The 21,174-nt window shown below is 33.4% G+C and overlaps 1 protein-coding gene and 1 long non-coding RNA gene across 2 annotated transcripts; one reads left to right on the top strand and one right to left on the bottom strand.

Moving 5' to 3' along the window:
- Positions 1-2,131: 2,131 nt before the first annotated feature.
- Positions 2,132-11,379, bottom strand: LOC106708132. The gene is made up of 9 exons (XM_045684963.1): positions 11,250-11,379; positions 9,818-9,963; positions 8,870-8,941; positions 7,678-7,773; positions 6,956-7,048; positions 6,535-6,618; positions 3,732-3,827; positions 2,735-2,827; positions 2,132-2,213 (listed from the first exon to the last, which is right to left on the bottom strand). Exons 1-9 carry the CDS (start codon positions 11,252-11,254, stop codon positions 2,167-2,169), a joined length of 732 nt encoding a protein of 243 aa, XP_045540919.1. The 5' UTR covers positions 11,255-11,379; the 3' UTR covers positions 2,132-2,166.
- A 6,360-nt stretch (positions 11,380-17,739) lies between these two features.
- LOC106708134 lies at positions 17,740-20,956 on the top strand. Its single transcript, XR_001356883.2, has 4 exons — positions 17,740-17,836; positions 19,737-19,769; positions 20,265-20,359; positions 20,878-20,956. It is a non-coding gene; the product is annotated as an uncharacterized LOC106708134 (long non-coding RNA).
- The last annotated feature ends 218 nt before the right edge of the window (positions 20,957-21,174 follow it).

The following is a 21,174-nucleotide window of genomic DNA, read 5'->3' as shown; positions in this document are numbered from 1 at the left end:
GTGGCGGGTGGAGCCGCGGCGCGACAGTGTAGTACTGAAGATTTTCTAATCTTCAGTACTTAATCTAAAAATAATGATAGAACTTAGATTTTGTTTTGATATTTATAAATTTCAATGGTTTTCATCTTAAGAATCAGTAGATAGTCATTCATATACCAGTCTATTACACACTGAACACTAATCACATATAAAATAAATAAATCTCCTATGTTCATTTACAGCTAATTTTAAACAGAGATATTAAATCTGCCTTTTCTAAAGATTCTCTCTTTTAAGAGATTTTTGGTTTAATTTCCGATTGTCACAAATATTCATGTTCTGCCCATAGCTAATTTTTGATTACTTTTCGTTCCATTGTTTAAATTGTCTTATTTCTAGGGTTTTAAAATAGGTAGTAAGTATTCGAAAGAAAAAAAAATTACATTTATTTTTATTTAATTTATTTTTAGCCATTTTGTCATTTCTAAATAAACTAAATTTAATAAATCACTTCCTTAAAGCTAACACGATAAATATTTAGTTAAAAGTTAACAAACATTTTTCAAGTCAGCATCTTAATACAAATAATTTCGTTACATATTTGTTACTTATAAGTAATTAGGTATATATTAAAAAATTTTTTATCTTTTAGTTCATTACAACATAGCTGCTTAGTTTCCATATTAAATAATTTTAGAAACGAATATCATTACATACACTAAGAAATGCAACCTACAGATGGAATGTTTCATACAACTTGTCTATTCGAAAGTCTGACAGTCAGTGAAAGTCGATTTTCATTTACCAAATGTCATTTTGTATTGTAAGTGACAACACTGAAGGACTTACCCCGCCAATTATTCCTACACATCTCCATCGAATCAATATCTACGAGAACAGTCACTGTAAACATTGTCCTGAAGAATCTTCCGATCTGCAACATGTTGTTTTCAGTTGCCCAAAATTTAACAATCAGCGACAGTTACTTTTAAAAGAATTAACAGATACTAACAGTGCTCATCCAGGAAACCAAAATAGTTTACCCCGCCACATCCAAGATTTATTAAATAGACCGCAGTTTTTTGTTTATATTTTTAAATTCATAACAACCACAGTAGGAAAGATTTAATTTAGTTTGTTTATTTGTAAAGATGTATACGGCCAAAGGACTTGAATCCAGGTCAGAAATAAATTAAAAAAAAAAAAAAAATTACCCCGTCAAAAGGTTCTTTTTTCCTCACTTTTGTGCTCCGGATCAGGTATTTACAGGTTTTATATCTTTGATAGTTAAATTTAAATATATAAAGTTTAATTCTATGTTTTAATTATTGCTTCTAATCAGTATAACATAAATGCCTAGCGTTTATTATTTCACAAATATCACAATTGCATTATAAAATTCAATAATAAATAACGGCTACACATAAAACTATAAATGCAAATCTCAATATGTTAAAGCCTAAATCTTAAAAATTACCAAAGGGCCATTTAATAACACGGCCATTGCCATTACGTTTTTAATTTAATAATGTTAACTCGGGATCAGTGAAGGTGTTAATTATTTTTGACAGTTAGGAATTACTATGACCTAGTCATCTCTAACTTAGGGTAGGCTATAAACCCTTCAGCAGGGACGTAAGCTAATAATGATTTTTGACATTACTGACACCCTCTTGCGCTCAAACATCGTATTCTCTTTTTTATATAAGATTTTTTCGAATTATAAAAGTAAAAATAAAACATTATTACGTAAAAAATGGGGTTTACCACCCTACATAAATGTATGTAGATACTATATATTTTTGACCCTGACACTTGGAACATATCCGTAAGTAATAGTTCACTCTCCGTATCCGGTTCATTTTAGAGTCTGCTTTGTTCTTATGCTTTCTGAAAAAAAAAACTGTTGTGTTTATGGTTACAATGATGACAGTCTAGTTTTTATCTTACATTATCAAATAAATATGGCGACCGATATTTAAAAATGTATGTCAAATGATCGTGAATTCCGATTGTTTGTAATTTGTCTGAAAGAATATATACTGCAACATTTAAATAAAAAGAAAAGAATAAAAATCTTTCAAGTCTTGTTATGAAATTAAATAATTCTATATTTTAGTTGGTTTTGTAACAATGATAATAAATATTTACCTATAATTGAAATTTTCGGTCTAAATCTAATATAATTTAAACACCGCGACTCATGACATATTGGGACACCAAAAATTCAGCCTCTGGAATCAAACAATTTATATTTTAACTAAGTGGTTAGTTGTTTCGAATGCTAAAACATACAAAAATATGTTGTGTAGTAACTCTAAGATCTTACGTATGCCTTACGATTTGCCTAGGCAAATTATAAATTGGTGTGCGAGATTTGTCGGTGAAATATACTAAGTAATGTAATAAGTAAAAAAACCTTTATTCGATGCATCTTTACTAGAAGACTTTAAATTGTCCATATTTTGCAACAAGAAACTCGTTTCCGCGTCGTTGTCATCATTTATGAAAATAAAAATGTTGCTACTTTGAAAAATAGTTACAAAATTTAAAAACTACGCTTTTATTTAATTTATCCTTCGATTTAAATTTTTCTTTTCTTGATTCCTTTAACAAATAAATCTTTCGACTTAATTTTTATCATCTGTGCCTTTGAGGCTTACGCGCCAGTGTTTTTTTTTTCAAAATTTATCAAAAAGAATTTATTTAAGGTTATAAAAAAAGTGTTATTTTTTATTGCAACAGTTTACTGTACCTCTAGTTGATTTTTTATCTATAATTTCAGTATATTTATCTTCGATCATCGTTTTTGGCGCCAAAAATTTTACATATTCGTCATTGATGGGATCTAAAAGTAAAAAATTAAGATAACATCAGCCAGAATTCTATAAACAATATTTGTATCAATACATTCATTCCTAAACTACGGGACGAGTGATGTCACTTTGGTAAAGCCTGTAAAAAATATATTTTTAAGGCAAAAACCCTTTTTGGACAGCTTCAAAACATCAAAATATCTATTTTCTATATCTATTTTAGCTAGCTCTATGATAGGAATGGCGAACCTTTACGTATCAACGTGCCAAATTTCTAAAGGGATTTTAAATAAGGTCATCGACGTGCTTTCAAATAATTTTGACTTTGTGATTATTTGCGGAGACCTGGACTTTGACGGCGGGGCTAGCCTATAAGTTAAAAGTCGCTCAGCGGGCGATGGAGAGAATTATGCTCGGTGTTTCTCTACGGGATAAAATCCGGAACGAAGAAATTCGACGGAGAACCAATGTAAACGATACAATTCTCCGAGTCAGTAGGCTGAAATGGCAATGGGCCGGTCACATCTGTCGGGCCAACGACGCCAGATGGGGAAGAAAGGTCTTAGAATGGAGACCACGGCAGGGGACTAGGAGTGTGGGGCGTCCTCCTTCGTCGAAGTTGTTGGATGCGAAAGGCGGAGGACCGCTTACTGTGGAAGGCATTGGGAAAGGCCTATGCCCAGCAGTGGGCAGATAAAAGCTGTTGATGACGATGATGATGATTATTGCAAACTTTTGGTAGCGTAAGAGTCACTCTCGTTCGTTCCTCATATTAAACTAACTTCACACTTTTTTTCATAGTGTACAATGAATTTTGTAACAAGTGACGCGTTAAGACATAATTTTAATTTTAAATAACACAAAGAAGGTTTTATTTTGATAACAGATTTGAATAACCTTTATATCAGTCCCGTAGTATATCAAGTAGGGTCTTACCTTTGGTCGTAAAATCAAAGTTTGTGTTTGTAAGTTCCTCTTCGGTTTCTGCATTTTTGATGTTCATAAGCTTTGCGCCGAGATATTCGTCATCATCTAAAGAAAACATATTTATTTGTTTCAAACGTTGACATTATCTATTTACAAAGTAAGGCGAGTTTTATTCTAAACATGGCGGCCATTACTATATTTCACATTTTCAGTTAATTTGTGGAAATTGTGAGATAAATTTAAGTGATATGAAATTAATAGTGAATAGTGAATGTAGTAATATAATAATGGTAGTTAATGTTAGAAGGTGGACAGAAGAAACCGCCAAATGGAAAGGTTCATCAGGCGCAAGAAAAGTCCGAAAACTAAAACAACGTTGGGAAGACGATATTAGTATAAGAGGTGGGAAGAGATTGTATCAAACAGGGAAGAGATATTTGGATGTATAGATGGATGGATGTTTTTTTGAATCTCCAAAACGGCTCAACGGATCTTGATGAAATTTGGCATAGATGTAGAACATGGTCTGGCAGAACACATAATAAGAACACAGACTACTTATTAACTTTTTTTAATGTTGTGCGGACGGACACGCGGGCGACAGTAGGTTATATATTAGGTCCTTACATATGAAATTGGCGTTTTTCGTCCTAGCCACTTTAATCACGAATTTCTCCTCTTTGGTAAGGAATTCCAAATTCAAATTTGTACAGCTATAGACTCATGTATTTGTGGTTCGATGACCGTCATTCATTTGTTTTTTTTCTTCTGTTTTTTTCTGTTTGCGTCACTCATTTTACAAAATGGAAATTTAAAATATCGCATTATTTACGAGTACGAGTTCCGCCGTGGCACAAGTGCTGCGGAAACGACTCGAAGGGTGAATGATGTGTATGGCGGTCGTGTTGCAAAAGAAAACACAGTTCGTTTTTGGTTCCAACGTTTTCGTTCTGGAAATTTCGATCTGCAGAACGAGCCCCGTGGACGGCCTGAGACTCAAGTTGATAATGAAGAGTTGAAGGCTATTGTGGAAGCGGATCCATCGCAAACCACGTCCGAGTTAGCTGCAGGCTGCGATGTTAGTGATAAAACTGTTTTAATTCACTTGAAGCAAATTGGGAAGATTAAAAAGCTTGAAAGGTGGGTACCTCACGAATTGACTGAAGCAAACCGGCAAACGCGCGTCGACTATTGCGTTGCATTACTAAACCGGCACAATAATGAAGGTATTTTAAATCGAATCATTACCTGTGATGAAAAATGGGTTCTTTACGATAATCGGAAGCGCTCAGCGCAATGGTTGGATCCTGGCCAGCCAGCCAAATCCTGCCCCAAGCGAAAATTAACCCCAAAAAAGTTACTTGTAAGCGTTTGGTGGACTAGTGCCGGTATTGTTCATTACAGTTTTCTCAAATCTGGCCAGACTATTACGGCTGATGTCTATTGTCAGCAATTGCAAACCATGATGGAAAAGCTAGCGGCTAAACAACCTAGGCTGGTCAATCGCTCCACGCCACTGCTGCTTCACGACAACGCTAGACCACACACTGCGCAACAGACGGCTACTAAATTAGAAGAGCTTCAATTGGAAAGTCTAAGACATCCTCCGTACTCCCCGGACCTTGCTCCAACAGATTACCATTTTTTTCGAAATTTGGATAACTTCTTGCAAGGGAAAAAATTCAACTCCGATGGGGCAGTCCAAATCGCCTTCAAAGATTTTATCGATTCCCGTCCGACTGGTTTTTTAGTAAAGGGATCAATGAACTACCTATGAGATGGCAAAAGTGCATAGAAAATAATGGTTCATACTTTGATTAATTAAATATATTATATTAAAAATATTCGACTTTTTGTTCCTCCCATACAAAACGCCAATTTCATATGTAAGGACCTAATATTTATGGTAGATATATACGTTTGAGTTGGCACGTGAATTAAGTGTACATGTCAACAAACGACGTGCCAAATCAAAAGACTTCTTTTATCGTATATGATAACAAGAGGGCAAAAGATCGAATTGCGAAAACATTGATAATTCTGCTGTCATATGATAATTTAAACGTGAAGTTCATAGTATTCTTTTAATACATGTAAAAATGAAATTGTTATGTGACCTTTTCGGAGCATGAAGGCGGAAGTCTGACAAAATTTCACCGACCAAACCCAATAACCAATTTCGAAGTATTTTGTTTTTATTATATATAAATTTCAATTTAAATAATTTAAGGTTCCCAATAAAAATCAATAAACCCGATCTATTAAAGACACGATCGATTACTTTTTCTAATCCTTCCCTTACAAAGTATTAAAAAATATATTTAGTACTTAAACTAGTAACAAAGAAATATAATAAATCAATATTGACACAATGGTAGCAACGCGCAATAACATCTTTTAAACCATGAACACACAGAAGACACGCGTTATGTGGAAGTCATTCTGCGTTGCGTCTGATGAACTCTTCCCCTTTACACTCTTTTCGTACAAAGAAAGGATGGAAAGGTGAATTTGGCGGCGAAAGGAACGCATAGATAATACCTCTCTGTGCGTCTCCTCCTTTGTTGATTAAAGGTAGGTAACGCGGTCACTTCTATGCTGGAATCCGGTGGCCGTTTGCTCGTTTGACCCCCTTATACTTACTATAAAAGATAGATTTTACGGACCAATTATTGGGTTCGGGATATATCGATCGAAATGATAACCTACACATCACCAGGTTTAAAGTATGCCTTACGATTTGCCTAGGCAAATTATAAACTGGTATTCGAGATTTATCGGTGACATACAGTAATGTAAAAAGTAAAAAAACCTTTATTCGATGCATCTTTACTAGAAGACTTTAAATTGTACATATTTTGCAACAAGAAACTCGTTTCCGCGTCGTTGTCATTATCTGTAAAAAAAAATTGGTGTATTTTTTTTTATAAAAATAAAAATGTTGCTACTTTGAAAAATAGTTACAAAAATTAAAAACTACGCTTTTATTTAATTTATCCTTCGATTTTATATACATATTTTTTTCTTTTCTTGATTTCTTTAACAAATAAATCTTTCGACTTAATTTTTATCATGTTGTCTTTGAGGTTTACGCGCCAGTGTTTTTTTTTTCAAAATTTATCAAAAATAATTTATTTAAGGTTAGTTAAATTATTAAATATTAAATGATAAATTATTAAGTTAGGCTAGTAAGATAAAAAAGTGTTATTTTTTATTGCAACAGTTTACTGTACCTTTAGTTGATTTTTTATCTATAGTTTCAGTATATTTATCTTCGATCATAACTTTTGGCGCCGAAAATTTTACATTTTCTTCATCGATGGGATCTAAAATTAAAAAATTAAGATAACATCAGCCAGAATTCTATAAACAATATTTGTTTGATACATTCATTCCTAAACTACGGGACGAGTGAAGTCACTTCGGTAAAGCCTGTAAAAAAAGATATTTTTAAGGCAAAAACCCTTTTTGGACAGCTTCAAAACATCAAAATATCTATTTTCTTACCGTTGATTTTTGAGACCAAAATCTCTGTATATAAAAAAAATTGTCATCCCTCCCACTATCTTTGACAAAACAGAGATAATTTTTACATCGGGATTTCAGTCTCAGAAATCTATGATTAGTGAAGCTTTTAGCTCTATGACAGGAATGGCGAACCTTTACGTATCAACGTGCCAATTTTCTAAAGGGATTTTAAATGAGGTCATCGACGTGCTTTCAAATAATTTTGACTTTGTGATTGTTTCAAACCTTTGGTAGCGTAAGAGTCACTCTCGTTCGTTCCTCATGTTAAACTAACTTCACACTTTTTTTCGTAGTCTACAATGAATTTTGTAACAAGTGCGCGTTAAGACATAATTTTAATTTTAAATGACACAAAGAAGGTTTTATTTTGATAACAGATTTGAATAACCTTTATATCAGTCCCGTAGTATATCAAGTAGGGTCATACCTTTGGTCGTAAAATCAAAGTTTGTGTTTGTAAGTTCCTCTTCGGTTTCTGCATTTTTGATGTTCATAAGCTTTGCGCCGAGATATTCGTCATCATCTAAAGAAAACATATTTATTTGTTTCAAACGTTGACATTATCTATTTACAAAGTAAGGCGAGTTTTATTCTAAACATGGCGGCCATTACTATATTTCACATTTTCAGTTAATTTGTGGAAATTGTGAGATAAATTTAAGTGATATGAAATTAATAGTGAATAGTGAATGTAATAATATAATAATGGTAGTTAATGTTAGAAGGTGGACAGCAGAAACCGCCAAATGGAAAGGTTCATCAGGCGCAAGAAAAGTCCGAAAACTAAAACAACGTTGGGAAGACGATATTAGTATAAGAGGTGGGAAGAGATTGTATCAAACAGGGAAGAGATAGGGACAGGTGGAAAAGGTTGGAGGAGGCATATACTCCGAAAGGGGTCCAAATATAGGAATAAAAAGACTAAATAAAAAAAAGTTAAAGTTATATATATTTTCGTGAGAAAAAATGACACCAAAAATATTTTGAAATTTACGAGTTCTATTAAAATGCGCATTTTGTCTATGATTATATGGTCATTATGGATTAGAAAATGATAACGCCGTCAATGAAATCTGACGTTAGATGTTTACAAGATTTATCGTTGGTTTCCGAGACCATAAAATTTTGGAGATCGTGGAATTTTTGGTTTCAAAAACCAACCATTGGGCATTCATTTAAAATAGGTTTTAATAATATGTATTTATCGCTAATTAAAAAATTAGATCCTATTTTAGTAGACTTGGAGGTCTGGGGCGTCGCGGTGGCAAGCTCACGCGATCCCGTGGCGCCCCACATTATGGCCTTGAGGGAACAGAGGGGTTTAGTGGGTATGCTCCCATTCGGGGAGAGAATCCCACATAACTCGCGTGTCTGCCCCGAGGCACGGAGTATGCATTAAGCATTCCGCTCTGGTCAAAAAAAAAATACGGCTCACATATGTGAAGCAGATCAGTGAACCGGTTCGCGGTTCAGCTCAATTTATAACTGCATAGTTTCATTAAATCGCGATGAGCTGTGAGCTGCCAATTAATTGTCGATCCACAGCTCAACGGTTCAAGTATATGTGAGTGAACTTTAAGATCGGTTCAGAGGTGATTTAATCTTAAAATATTACTTACTAATTAGATTTGCATCTTTCAATATATCTATTGTTGCATTTCCTATGAGGTATGCTACATCCATTTGATCATCTGAAAAAAAAAACATTTATCTTACTAATATTATAAATGTTTGGATGTATGGATAGATGGATGTTTGTTTGATGGTATCTCCAGAATGGAACAACGGATCTTGATGAAATTTGGCACAGATGTAGAACATAGTCAAGAAGAACACATAGGCTACTAATTAAGTTTTTTTTTTTAATTCCGCGCGGACTGAGTCACAGGCAACAGCTAGTAGATTAAACATCTTTGTCAGAAATACGCGACTCTTGAGTTGGCTCGTGAAAAAAATGCTTATGTCCGCACACGACGTGCCAAACCAAAAGTTTCCTTAGGCGACAGCTAGTAAGGTCATATTTATACTTTTGTTTAAAACTTTAGGAACAAATGTTATGTCTACACAAACGTCATTCTAATGCGAGCGGTGATGATGCAATATGAGAAGTCAACTATTTAGTTAAGCAAATTATACATGATATACATATAATGGAGTACAAGATTTGCTAGTGAACTATATATTTTAATAGTGGTAGACGCCAACAACATCTATTGCACAAATTGGCTCATCTTCTGAAATACCACGACCATAAAACAGGCCTTTAGTGGAATTCATTCCGCGTACAGTCTGATGAGTGCGCGTTCTGGAGGCTCAATTTTAGTCCTCTTTCCCTTTCTACTCTTTTCTTATAAGTATAGGATATGAAGGGGAAGTGAATTTAATAGCGGAGGGGACGCGTAGGAAGGGAAATATACTCTTTCCGTGCTTCTCTTCCTCCGTCGATAGAAGGTAGGCAACGCATTTGCAATCGCGGATGTCCATATCGGCGTCAATGTTCATTTCGGCGAATTCAAGTGGCCTCATGCACGTTTACCGTCTTATAATATAAAAAAAAATTAACTAACCTTTTGTTTCACCTATGCGGGACGAAAAATCCGGGGTATTTTTGTCGAGATATCCTTTTATGATCAATGGTAAAGTGTTATAGTCAATTTCCACTTTGGCTAAAGTCAAACAACTTATTGATAAAATTAGTATACTCTTCACGAACCTACAAAACGATCGGAAATCAATTTAAGTGATATTGTTATTTTCGTTATGTTAAAGACAGGGATGAAGATATGTTTTATACAGAGATCTTGGTCTCAGAAACCAACTGTAAGTGATTGAAAGATGAAGAACAAAGTGTTGATGTACTCGTAATTATGTAATCCCTCTCTTTGACAGATGGAGTTTGTGTTCTGCCAAAGAGGTGGCATTCTGGCAATCAAAACCTTTGCCTTTTGTAATAAAACTCTAATATAGGTAAAAAGTAGTAGGAGAATAGAGCGCGGGAACTTAACAACGGAATAGTAATTATTAGTTTTATTGAATTTTAGTGTAAATATGTACATAGTTTAATATAAATGACTTAACAATGAATAAAAATATTTTAGTTGCCGTACTGGTGTTTTATATTCAAAACAAATCTATTACGATTATAATTCAAAGTACAGTCACGTTAGTTTACGGTGTTTCGGTTACAGATTTTTACTTGTGAGATGCAACTATCTCCTTCTTGCAAATAAAAATTTAGAATGATATCAATGTGTTGATTAATTAGAGACATAAATATTGCCACAAAATTAACTGAATTATATCGCTTTCAGATGTACAGAACTTTTTAACTATTGACGATTTGGGTGGAACACCGCGACTGATGACGACTGTACTTTAGACAAGCAAAAAGAGATCGTTTATTCGGTCATTGGATACAATGCTTCAAATAACTAACTAATAACTTATATTGATAACCTTTAGTACGGATACGAGTAACCTTGCGAATGCAAATAACAATGTCTCACAAGTTAAACGTTTATTTGATTTAAATTAACTATTATTATATTCATTTGTTAAGTGAAAATTTTTGTATCCTTTTTTTAAGGCGGGAAAAGAAGAATTTGAAAATTAACACAGTTAATATTGAAGAGTACACAAAGATATTACTTAAAAATAATACTATTGAAAAATAACACTAAAATTTCGTCAGTCTACAGTAATGGAAGTATTAATTGAAAAAGATTTTTTTAATATTGTTAAGGAAACTGTTAAAATACATTGCCGATTTTATAAAAAAAAAAATCTGATAAATCAGAATCAGAAAAAACTTGCTAAATCATTGTGTTTTTTTATTATTTCAAAACAAAATTATTATAAATATATTTTAGGTTGAGACATCCTTTTAAGTACTCGTACATACTTGTTAAATAACCACTTTACTTACTCCTAAAATAAGACAACAAAAAAGCACCAAAGAATCGAATCACAAAAAATATAATATATTAAAATATGACTTACTGCATTTTACTTTGTATTAACTTTTTAAATTATTTTTGTAATATTAACAACTGGCTTGTTCACACGCTCACTCTCCAAGGGCGACTGGCTATTGACCAGATAAGTGATTGCACAAACTTGTACAAGCCGACGAAATCCTTACTAATATTATAAATGCGAAAGTAACTCTGTCTGTCTGTCTGTCTCGCTTTCACGCAAAAACTACTGAACCGATTTAAATGAAATTTTGTACACAGATAGTCTAGAGCCTGAGGATGGACATAGGCTACATTTTAACGCGAAAAATGGGTTGTAAGGGGTTGAAAGTGGGGGTGAAAGTTTGTATGGAATTATCGTCATTTTTACAGGTAGAAGATTGAAACTTATTTTCAAGGCTAATTTGATAAAGATAAATATGAAATTAAATTTTTGGAAAAATTTTACCCCCAAGGGTGCTAAATAACAATAGGGGATGAAATTTTGTTTGGCAATATATTCGGTTTTGTTGAATGTTTTCTTTAATATGTTTTGCTATTACCCTTACCAATATTTAGTCTAGAGCCTGAGGATGGACATAGGCTACATTTTAACGCGAAAAATGGGTTGTAAGGGGTTGAAAGTGGGGGTGAAAGTTTGTATGGAATTATCGTCATTTTTACAGGTAGAAGATTGAAACTTATTTTCAAGGCTAATTTGATAAAGATAAATATGAAATTAAATTTTTGGAAAAATTTTACCCCCAAGGGTGCTAAATAACAATAGGGGATGAAATTTTGTTTGGCAATATATTCGGTTTTGTTGAATGTTTTCTTTAATATGTTTTGCTATTACCCTTACCAATATTTAGTCTAGAGCCTGAGGAAGGACATAGGGCACATTTTAACGCGAAAAAGGGTTTGCAAGGGGTTGAACGTGGGGGTGAAAGTTTGTATGGAATTATCGTCATTTTTACAGTTGGAAGCTTGAAACTTATTTTTGAGGTTGCTAATTCTATATAAATAAATATGAAATTAAATTTTTGTAAAAAATTTACCCCCAAGGGTGCTAAATAACAATAGGGGATGAAATTTTGATTGGCAATATGCTCGGTTTTGGTGAATGTTTTGTTTAATATGTTTTGCTGTTATCCTTGCCAATATTGAGTCTAGAGCCTGAGGAAAGACGTAGGCTACATTTTAACGCGAAAAGGGGGTTGTAAGGGGTTGAAAGAGGGGGTGGAAAATTGTATGGAAGTATCGTCTTCTTTTACAGTTAGAAGCTTGAAACTTATTTTTGAGGCTGCTAATTTGATATAAAGAAATTAATATTCAATATTTGAAAAAGTTTACTCTTAAGCGTGCTAAATAACAATTAGGGATGAAATTTTGTTTGGGAATATTTTAGATTTTGTTGAATGTTTTGTTCAATATGTTTTGCTGTTACCGTTACAAATATTTAGTTTAGAGCCCGAGAAAGGATAAAGACTACTTTACAGCGCGAAAAAGGGTTTGCAAGGGGTTGAACGTGGGGGTGAAAGTTTGTATGGAATTATCGTCATTTTTACAGTTAGAAGCTTGAAACTTATTTTTTAGGCTGCTGATTTGATATAAATAAATATGAAATTTGAAATTTGTAAAAGTTTTACCCTCAAGGTTGCAATATAACAAAACGGAATAGGGGATGAAAGTTTGTATGGGAAGATGTTTATGTGAATATTTTGTAAGTTTAATATTTTTTGGCATTTTTTATAAGTTTAAGTAAAAAAAACAACAACAACATAATTCTCGACCCGTAACCCAGAGGGGTAGGCAGAGACCCAGGACCTACATTTGGCGCGGTTCGGGCACACCTCTTTCTATGTTCTTCTACATACATCAAAGCATAGCACGTTGGTTAAATAAAATAATTAGCTCAAAAAAAATGCTACCCAAAATAGTATTTCACGCGGACGAAGTCGCGGGCACAGCTAGTATCTTCTTATATATATGAAAATCTTGTGACGATATATATACATCACGTTATCATCTCAATTATTACTTACTAATATTACTAAAGCGAAAGTTTAGATGGATGGATGTTTGAACTTATCTCCGGAACGTCTCAACAGATCTTGATAAAATTTTGCACATATGTAGGACATAGTCTGAAAGAACACATAGGCAACTTATTACGTTTTTTAATTCCGCACGGACGTAGTCGCGGGCAACAACTATGTATAAATATATAAATATGTATATTTTTAATTTAAGACATCTATGCAAAAAGCGGTTGTTGAACTACTGAACTTATCCTCTGTTCGGAGCCCAATCTTTAGTTTAGTAAACAGAAACACATCAAATTCTACAGATGGCGATCGTTATCACATTAGACTTTTCTAGTTACAGTACGCAAAGCACAGCAGATGCAAAAGTAGACCTAGAACAAGACGCAGAAGAAGAAGTATAAAGTAGAACAAGAACAAGAAGCAGAAATAGAACAAGAAGTAGAACTAGAAAAAGAATAAGAAGTAGAAGTGGAAGTAGAAGTATAAGTTAATGTAGAACAAGAAGCAGAAGAAGAAGTAAAACTAGAACAAGAAGCAGAAGTAGCAGTACAAAGTAGAACAAGAAGCAGAATTAGAACAAGAAGTAGAAGTAGAAGCAGAAGCAGAAGCAAACGCAAAAGCAGAAGCAGAAGCAGAAGAGAACAGATCAGAACACAGAACTGAACATAACATAAACAGAACAGAACAGAAATAAAAACAATTAAAAAAATTCTGTTCTGTGTTCTGTTCTGTTTTCTGTTCATTGTTCTGTACTGTGTTCTTTTCTGTGTTCTGTTCTGTTTTCTGTTCATTGTTCTTTTCTTTGTTCTGTTCTGTGTTCTGTTCTTTGTTCTATTCTTTGTTCAGTTCTTTGTTCTGTGCTGTGTTTTGTTCTGTGTTCTGTTCTTTGTTCTATTCTTTGTTCAGTTCTTTGTTCTGTTCTGTGTTTTGTTCTGTGTTCTGTTCTTTGTACTGTTCTTTGTTCTGTTCTGTGTTCTGTTCTGTTTTCTGTTCTGTTCTGTTTTCTGTTCTGTTTTCTGTCTGTTCTGTTTTCTGTTCTCTGTTCTGTTCTGTATTCTGTTCTATGCGTCAGTCTGACTACCAGTCTGAAAGGGATACTCGGAGTGGCAAGAAGTTGCGGCAAAATATTTATAATCAGTGTTGTTTTGTGATGTGCAGTGAGTCATATTATAAAGTCCTGAACCGTAAGGAACTTATGTTCAGATTTTCATTGAGATTTTCTTGCCACTCTCACTATGTAAGTACAAATTGTTGTTTAAAATATTGGTAAGATTCGCGATGCGCGTAACGTGGCTAAAAGGAAATAAATACATACTTAAAATAAATAAAAATAAATAAATACTTTAGAAAATTATAGAATTACGCCTGAATTTGTTGCATGTTTTTAATAATCTCTATCTATATATATATATATAAAAGAAAGTCGTGTTAGTTACACTATTTATAACTCAAGAACGGCTGATTTGACTGAAAATTGGTGGGCAGATAGCTTAGAACCAGGAAACGGACATAGGATAATTTTTACCCCGTTTTCTATATTTTATTCCGCGCGGACGGAGTCGCGGGCAAAAGCTAGTTAACAATAACTACGAGTAAGTAATGTATGTACGTAGTACAAAGTAAGGTGCCTAATCAACTAAACTTAAACTAAAATTAAATGAACAAAAATAGCATAACTTAATACACAGCAATAAATACCTCCTCTGTTATGGAGAACTTGCTAGCATCAATTATTCATAGAATCGATGATACTGCAATTATTCATAGAATCGATGAGACTATTACTGTGTTATACTTCATGTTATCCTACGGCAATTGCTTCCAATGAAATTTTATTAAATTTATCAGTTTTCGAGTTGTTGTCACTTCATCTGTTGCGTTCAAATGACGTCGCGTCGCTCCATAACGTAAAAGATGTCTCAAAATCCAAATTTGTTCAAAACTTTTTTCAAAGTATTGTTTTAATCATGAAATTGATACAGATTACTAAATTTTAATAAGCAAAATTGTGTGAAAGAGGATATGCGTAAGAAGGGGGTAAATTCAGATATGACGGCTGATAGAGATGTATGGAGGAGTAGTACATACTGTGCCGACCCTACATAGGGATAAGGGCAGGTTGATGATGATGATGATGATGATGAAAGAAAACGCTGTAAAATTTCTAAAAAAAAAAACAAATAATCCTCAATTTTTTTTACAATCAGCCAGCTAGATCAAAAAAGTTTACATAGGTATTACCTACTTGGTATGAAATTATATAATAATTGATTAATAATTTGAAATAGTATGTGTTGCTTAGACTTTTTTGATGTGTGTGTATACATGCGAATGTTTAGATGGATGGATGTTTGATTGAAGGTATCTCCAGAATGGCTCAACTAATTTTGATGAAATTTGTCACAGATGTAGAACATAGTCTGTAAGAACATATAGGGTACTTATTAAGTTTTTTTTTTTAAATACGACGGAGTCGTTGGCGACAGCTAGTTATATATATTATAACTAGCTTTTACCCGCGACTCCGTCCGCGCGGAATAAAAAATAGAAAACGGGGTAAAAACTATCCTATGTCCGTTTCCTGGTTCTAAGCTACCTGCCCACCAATTTTCAGTCAAATCGATTCAGCCGTTCTTGAGTTATAAATAGTGTAACTAACACGACTTTCTGACTATATATATAGATAGATAGATATAGATGTTCATATCTTGCCTACCTTTAAAAAACAGAGGAAAGGTTTTATAGAAAAGGGATTTCTCTAAATATACTGCAACAAATCCGTTTTTACTTCCATTCCTAATATGAAAATTGGGGGAAGGGAAAGAGGATAACAACTAAAATAATTCATTATAGTAATAATAAGTGACTGTTGACTTTTCACGGAGAATAGGTTGTATGTTTACGTCACACATGCGCAGTCTGCATGCAGTCTGCATGCAACCTACGTTTGTTTTAGTGACTTTGTTCCAAAATGTGATATAGTTCACAATTCAAGGAAACATTTACCAATTTTGCGATAAATATTCTCGAAATGATTGTAGATTTTAAGGAATATGACTAATCATATCATATTTTTTTCCGTTTTAGTAACTTCTTGTATTCTTAATTCTTGTAAGGGTAAAATTAAATTTATTTCACTACAATTCACCTTTATATAGTGAATCTTACTAATATTATAAACTAGCTTTTACCCGCGACTCCGTCCGCGCGGAATAAAAAATAGAAAACGGGGTAAAAATTATCCTATGTCCGTTTCCTGGTTCTAAGCTACCTGCCCACTAATTTTCAGTCAAATCAATTCAGCCGTTCTTGAGTTATAAATAGTGTAACTAACACAACTTTCTTTTATATATATAAAATGCGAATGTTTGTTTGAAGATATCTAGCTAGTTAATTATAAATGCGAATGTTTGGATGTATTGATGGATGGATGTTTGTTAAAAGGTATCTGCATGCAAAATTTACATAAATTGTACAACATAGTCTGGAAGAACACATAGGTCAGTAAGGTTTTTTTTAATTCGCGCTGTCGAAGTCGCGGCCCACAACTAGTATATAATAATGTATAAATTATTATAAAGAGAGAAGGTTTGATTGTCTGGTTCACTGAACCGAATTAAAAAACTCTTTCATGGTAAGGAAGCTATACAATCCCTGATTGACATAATCCATGTATTTATTATGAGTTTTTTTAATTCCCCTCGAATGAAGTAGTGGACAGTTTCTTGGAATGTGTAATTTTAAAAAACAATTTTTCCTGATTTGAACTAAAATAATCGATGGTATCCGTAAAATTGTATTATACAATTTTTAATTGACTTTGTAGAATAATTATTATTTTATTTGCTTTCTATATATAATTTTTGGATCAATCTATATATATTTATATGAATTGCTGTTCGTTAGTCTCACTAAAACTCGAGAACAGCTGAACGGATTTATCTTATCTTAGTCTTGAAATGTTTGTGGAGGACTAGGGAAGGTTTAAAAGGCGAGAAAAAATCGAATAATTTCCGGGAAAACCCTAAAAACAGCCTTTTTCTATTTCCCATACAAACATATCCCTTGGTCACGCCATCACGCGTGAACGGCTGGACCGATTTCACTTTTTTTTTGTTGTGTTTTTGTTATTGTCAGGTAAAGGTTCTTATGACAGGAAAGATTAAAAAAATTTAGATGGATGAATGGATGGATAATGATTCCGCGCAGACGAAGTCGCGGGCGACAGCTAGTAATAAAATAATTAAAATAGATACTTTTAGCAGTATACTTTAATGAAAAAATAAATCCTTGTCGAATCTTTTTTCTAGATTATTAAAAAAACTATTTTTCTTGTACTTGGTAGAATTATTTTTCCATCAAATCAAAAAATGATAAAGCGTGAAATAACTATATAATTTTTTTGCTTATTAATTTCATTACAATATCAAGATTTAATAAAAAAAAACAAAATACAATTTATTTTAAATTTACAATCTGTATATAAATGTCAGTGCGTCGGACATTTTGTTATAATCTTTGAAAATTTGGCGCGAAAACGGCACCATGTTGAAAATCACCATTTTGGTAGCTCTACTGTTCGTATGTATGTTATTAAATTTAATTATTATATATATACTTAACATGCCTAATGTTATGAATACTGTCGATTTCTGTCATCTTGTATAACCACCAATAAGGGCTTCCTATAACAGTTTTTTTTTAAGAAAACTTATCGACGCCTGCAGACATTCGGATCACTAGATAAAGTGTAGATGCGTTCTGGCCTTAGAGAAAGATTTCATCTTCATCAGCTCACTATACGTCCCCACCGAGGGGCATGGAGCCTACCTCAAGTTAGGTGTGATTAGGCCATAGTTAACCACGCTAGCCTAGTGCGGGTTGGTTGACTTCACACATATCTTTGAATTTCTTCCCAGATATGTGCAGCATCACGATGTTTTCCTTCACCGTAAGAACGTCGGATAAATGTACATATGTAAATTGAAAATCGAAAAACACATTAGTATATGGCGGGATTCGAACCCAGGACCTGCGGATTGCAAGTCAAGTGCTTAACCCCTGAGCCATCGACGCTCGATAGAAAGATTTAGATTTTAGATGTATCTAAATGAACAATTAAAAGGTTTTTTTTATTTATCTACACTAAGGCACTGATTAAGTAAGAATTAACTGAATCTGCGTACCTCTGTTTGTCGGATTGTGTATTAATAAAAGAGACGCCTTTAAATTACATTCAATAATTACTGTATAATTTATTTAATTAAAAACTAGTTTTTACCATTGACTTATTCTGCGCGAAATATAAAAAAAAATCTTATTAATAATATAAATGCGAACGTTTCGATGAATAGATGAATGGATGGATGTTTGTTTGAAGGTATCTCCGGAACGGCTCAACGGATATTAAGAACACATAGGCTACTTTACTGTTTTTTTTTAATCCCGTGCGGACGGAGTCGCGGGCGACTACTAGTACTACTAGTATACTAGTCTAGCATATATATCTCAGTGAAGTATGTAGCTTTCAACGTAACTTGTTAATGGTATAAGATTTTTTAAATCTTGTAGTTTTGTTTCAACGAATAAATTCCTCCATACATACATAGAAATCTTTCCTCAATGTCATACTAGTATAGATATACTTGGATTACTTGAATTTACATATTTCATGATGACCACGTTTTCCTAGAATAGAACCAGGTAATATTGTATTACGTAATAAATTACGTTAAGTATTTTTCTACTGTAACGTTTGTTGCAGAGATTTCATACAAGTATTAGATAGTTATAGAGATCGCAGATAATATTAATATACTGCTCGTAAGAAACGGGATTCTTACCACGATTAGGCTGTTTGAGCTCCCGATATTTCGGCATAGTTGCATGCGCCATGTTCACGGGTTGACTGGTGTTGTGCGGTAGTGTAAAAAATGTTAAAGATAGCCGTATCAGTCTACCTTCTTTCTGATTCGGCGACCACTACTACTGTCCGCGTTCTCACTGCACATTAAGTCCGCACTCGATGTTATTTTTTGTTGTCGACAAACTACACTCACTGTGTACATTTGTGCGCGTACTTGAAGTCAGTTGCTGTCCAGTTTTGTTGTAGTACTGTATCACTGGATTCTTACGAACATTATATTAGTAATAGATACAGAAAATACTATCGCATCTTATTAAATATGAAATTATAGTTGGTGTTTGAGTCCATTTATAGATAACCGTTAGTGTACCAGTAGTAACGTAGATGTCACAGCCCTGTCAGACAAAGAACATGGAGGGTTTAGTAGGTATTCCAGTTTAATTCTCAAGACCAGGAGGCTGCTACCCCCCGCGCGAAATCAACGAAAAAACACTGTACCAGTACTTAGTACATCTTTTAGAATTCGGTTTGGTTCGTAATGTCACATCTGATATATTTAATGTCTTTGGCGTATTGTATTATTATTTTTCTACTATAATATTATTGTTATTTTCCTCAGCAACAATCGCGCTGAAACCGAGACCCGAAAGAGGTTTGTATCAACAATATTTATCATTTTTTTCCCCTATATTTGTACAATTTTTGCACTACACAGATAACATCAGCGATTTGTTAACGAATATTTTCTTGTAGTTTTTTTATTTAAATTTAAACAATCTGAGAAAAAAACTCTTTTAACTTTGGCATCTAGAGTATCAATTTAGAAAATGTTCTTTTGGCAGTTACAAAATTATATAAGGGCACTGGACTTTATAACCCAATGGACTGGCTACAAGCCATGGTATTTTGTGCCTGTTCCATTTCGTAGCGGTGTTGGAAACTCGAACTAATAATATAGAAATAGTCGACAGTAACGGAGGATTTGAAATCTTAAAGAAGTAAAAGCTGTTTATTCCAAGCAGCGAACTCTCCAGCCTATATCTATAGTCTATAGCTATAGTTGTCAGTTGTTGGATGTCTTCTGTATGGTCGTGTTTCACTACCCGATCACCTTGCCATTAATAACTCGCTTCTGTTAACCTTATAGACACGGTACACGTTTGTAATCCTGAAATCTGCGTTCGTTATGGACAGTGCGAATCTTTTACCCCGGAATGCTGTTGTGACGTGCCCGAAAATTATGTAAGTTAACCAGAGATATTACGCAAAATCTCGTAAATTCAAAAACAATTTCTGATGAAAAATGTTATTACATAATTTTCTAACATTAGCTACCCTCATTTAACAACTAGCTGTTGCCCGTAACTCCGTCCGTAATTTTAAAAAAAAAACTTCATAAGTACCATATGTATCCTTCCAGACTATGTTCTACATCTGTCAAATTTCATCAAGATCCGTTACTTACTAACAAAGATCCGTTACTTTCTAACAAACATCCATCAATCCGTCTAAAGTTTCGAATTTATATAAGTAAGATTCACTTACAAAATAAATAAAAAAAAGTAAAATATAAATTGACGTTTCTTTATTTAATTTATTTATTAATTGGATTAATTATCTTTGACGTAGATTACGAAGGATTATAAGGTTAATCCAGTCCTAATGTAACTTTCAATTTCACTATATTCACTAATTGACACAAACACGCAGTATGAATGGGCGGTGAATGTGTTAATAAATTTTTTTTTTTTTAATTACAGAAAACGTCCCGTTCAGTCCCCGATCTAGACGCAACCCCATGGAAAGTATAAACTTCGAGAAAGTGAAATAAAAAAAATAAAAACAATTAAAAAAAACTGTATTTTTTTTATATCAAAAGGTGGCAAACGAGCAAACAGCCACCTGACTATAAACATCCACAAATGCAGATGCGTTGCCTACCTATATAATCCTATTCAATGGAGAAGGGGATGCTCAGAAAATGTGTTCCCTCTTCCGCCAAATACACTTCTCCTACCCATCCTTACTTTCCTTTTTTAACACAAGGGTATGAAAAA

This window comes from Papilio machaon, chromosome 28 (assembly GCF_912999745.1).
Source record: "Papilio machaon chromosome 28, ilPapMach1.1, whole genome shotgun sequence".
Lineage (NCBI taxonomy): Eukaryota > Metazoa > Arthropoda > Insecta > Lepidoptera > Papilionidae > Papilio > Papilio machaon.
This window is presented reverse-complemented; position numbering and strand designations above follow the sequence as displayed.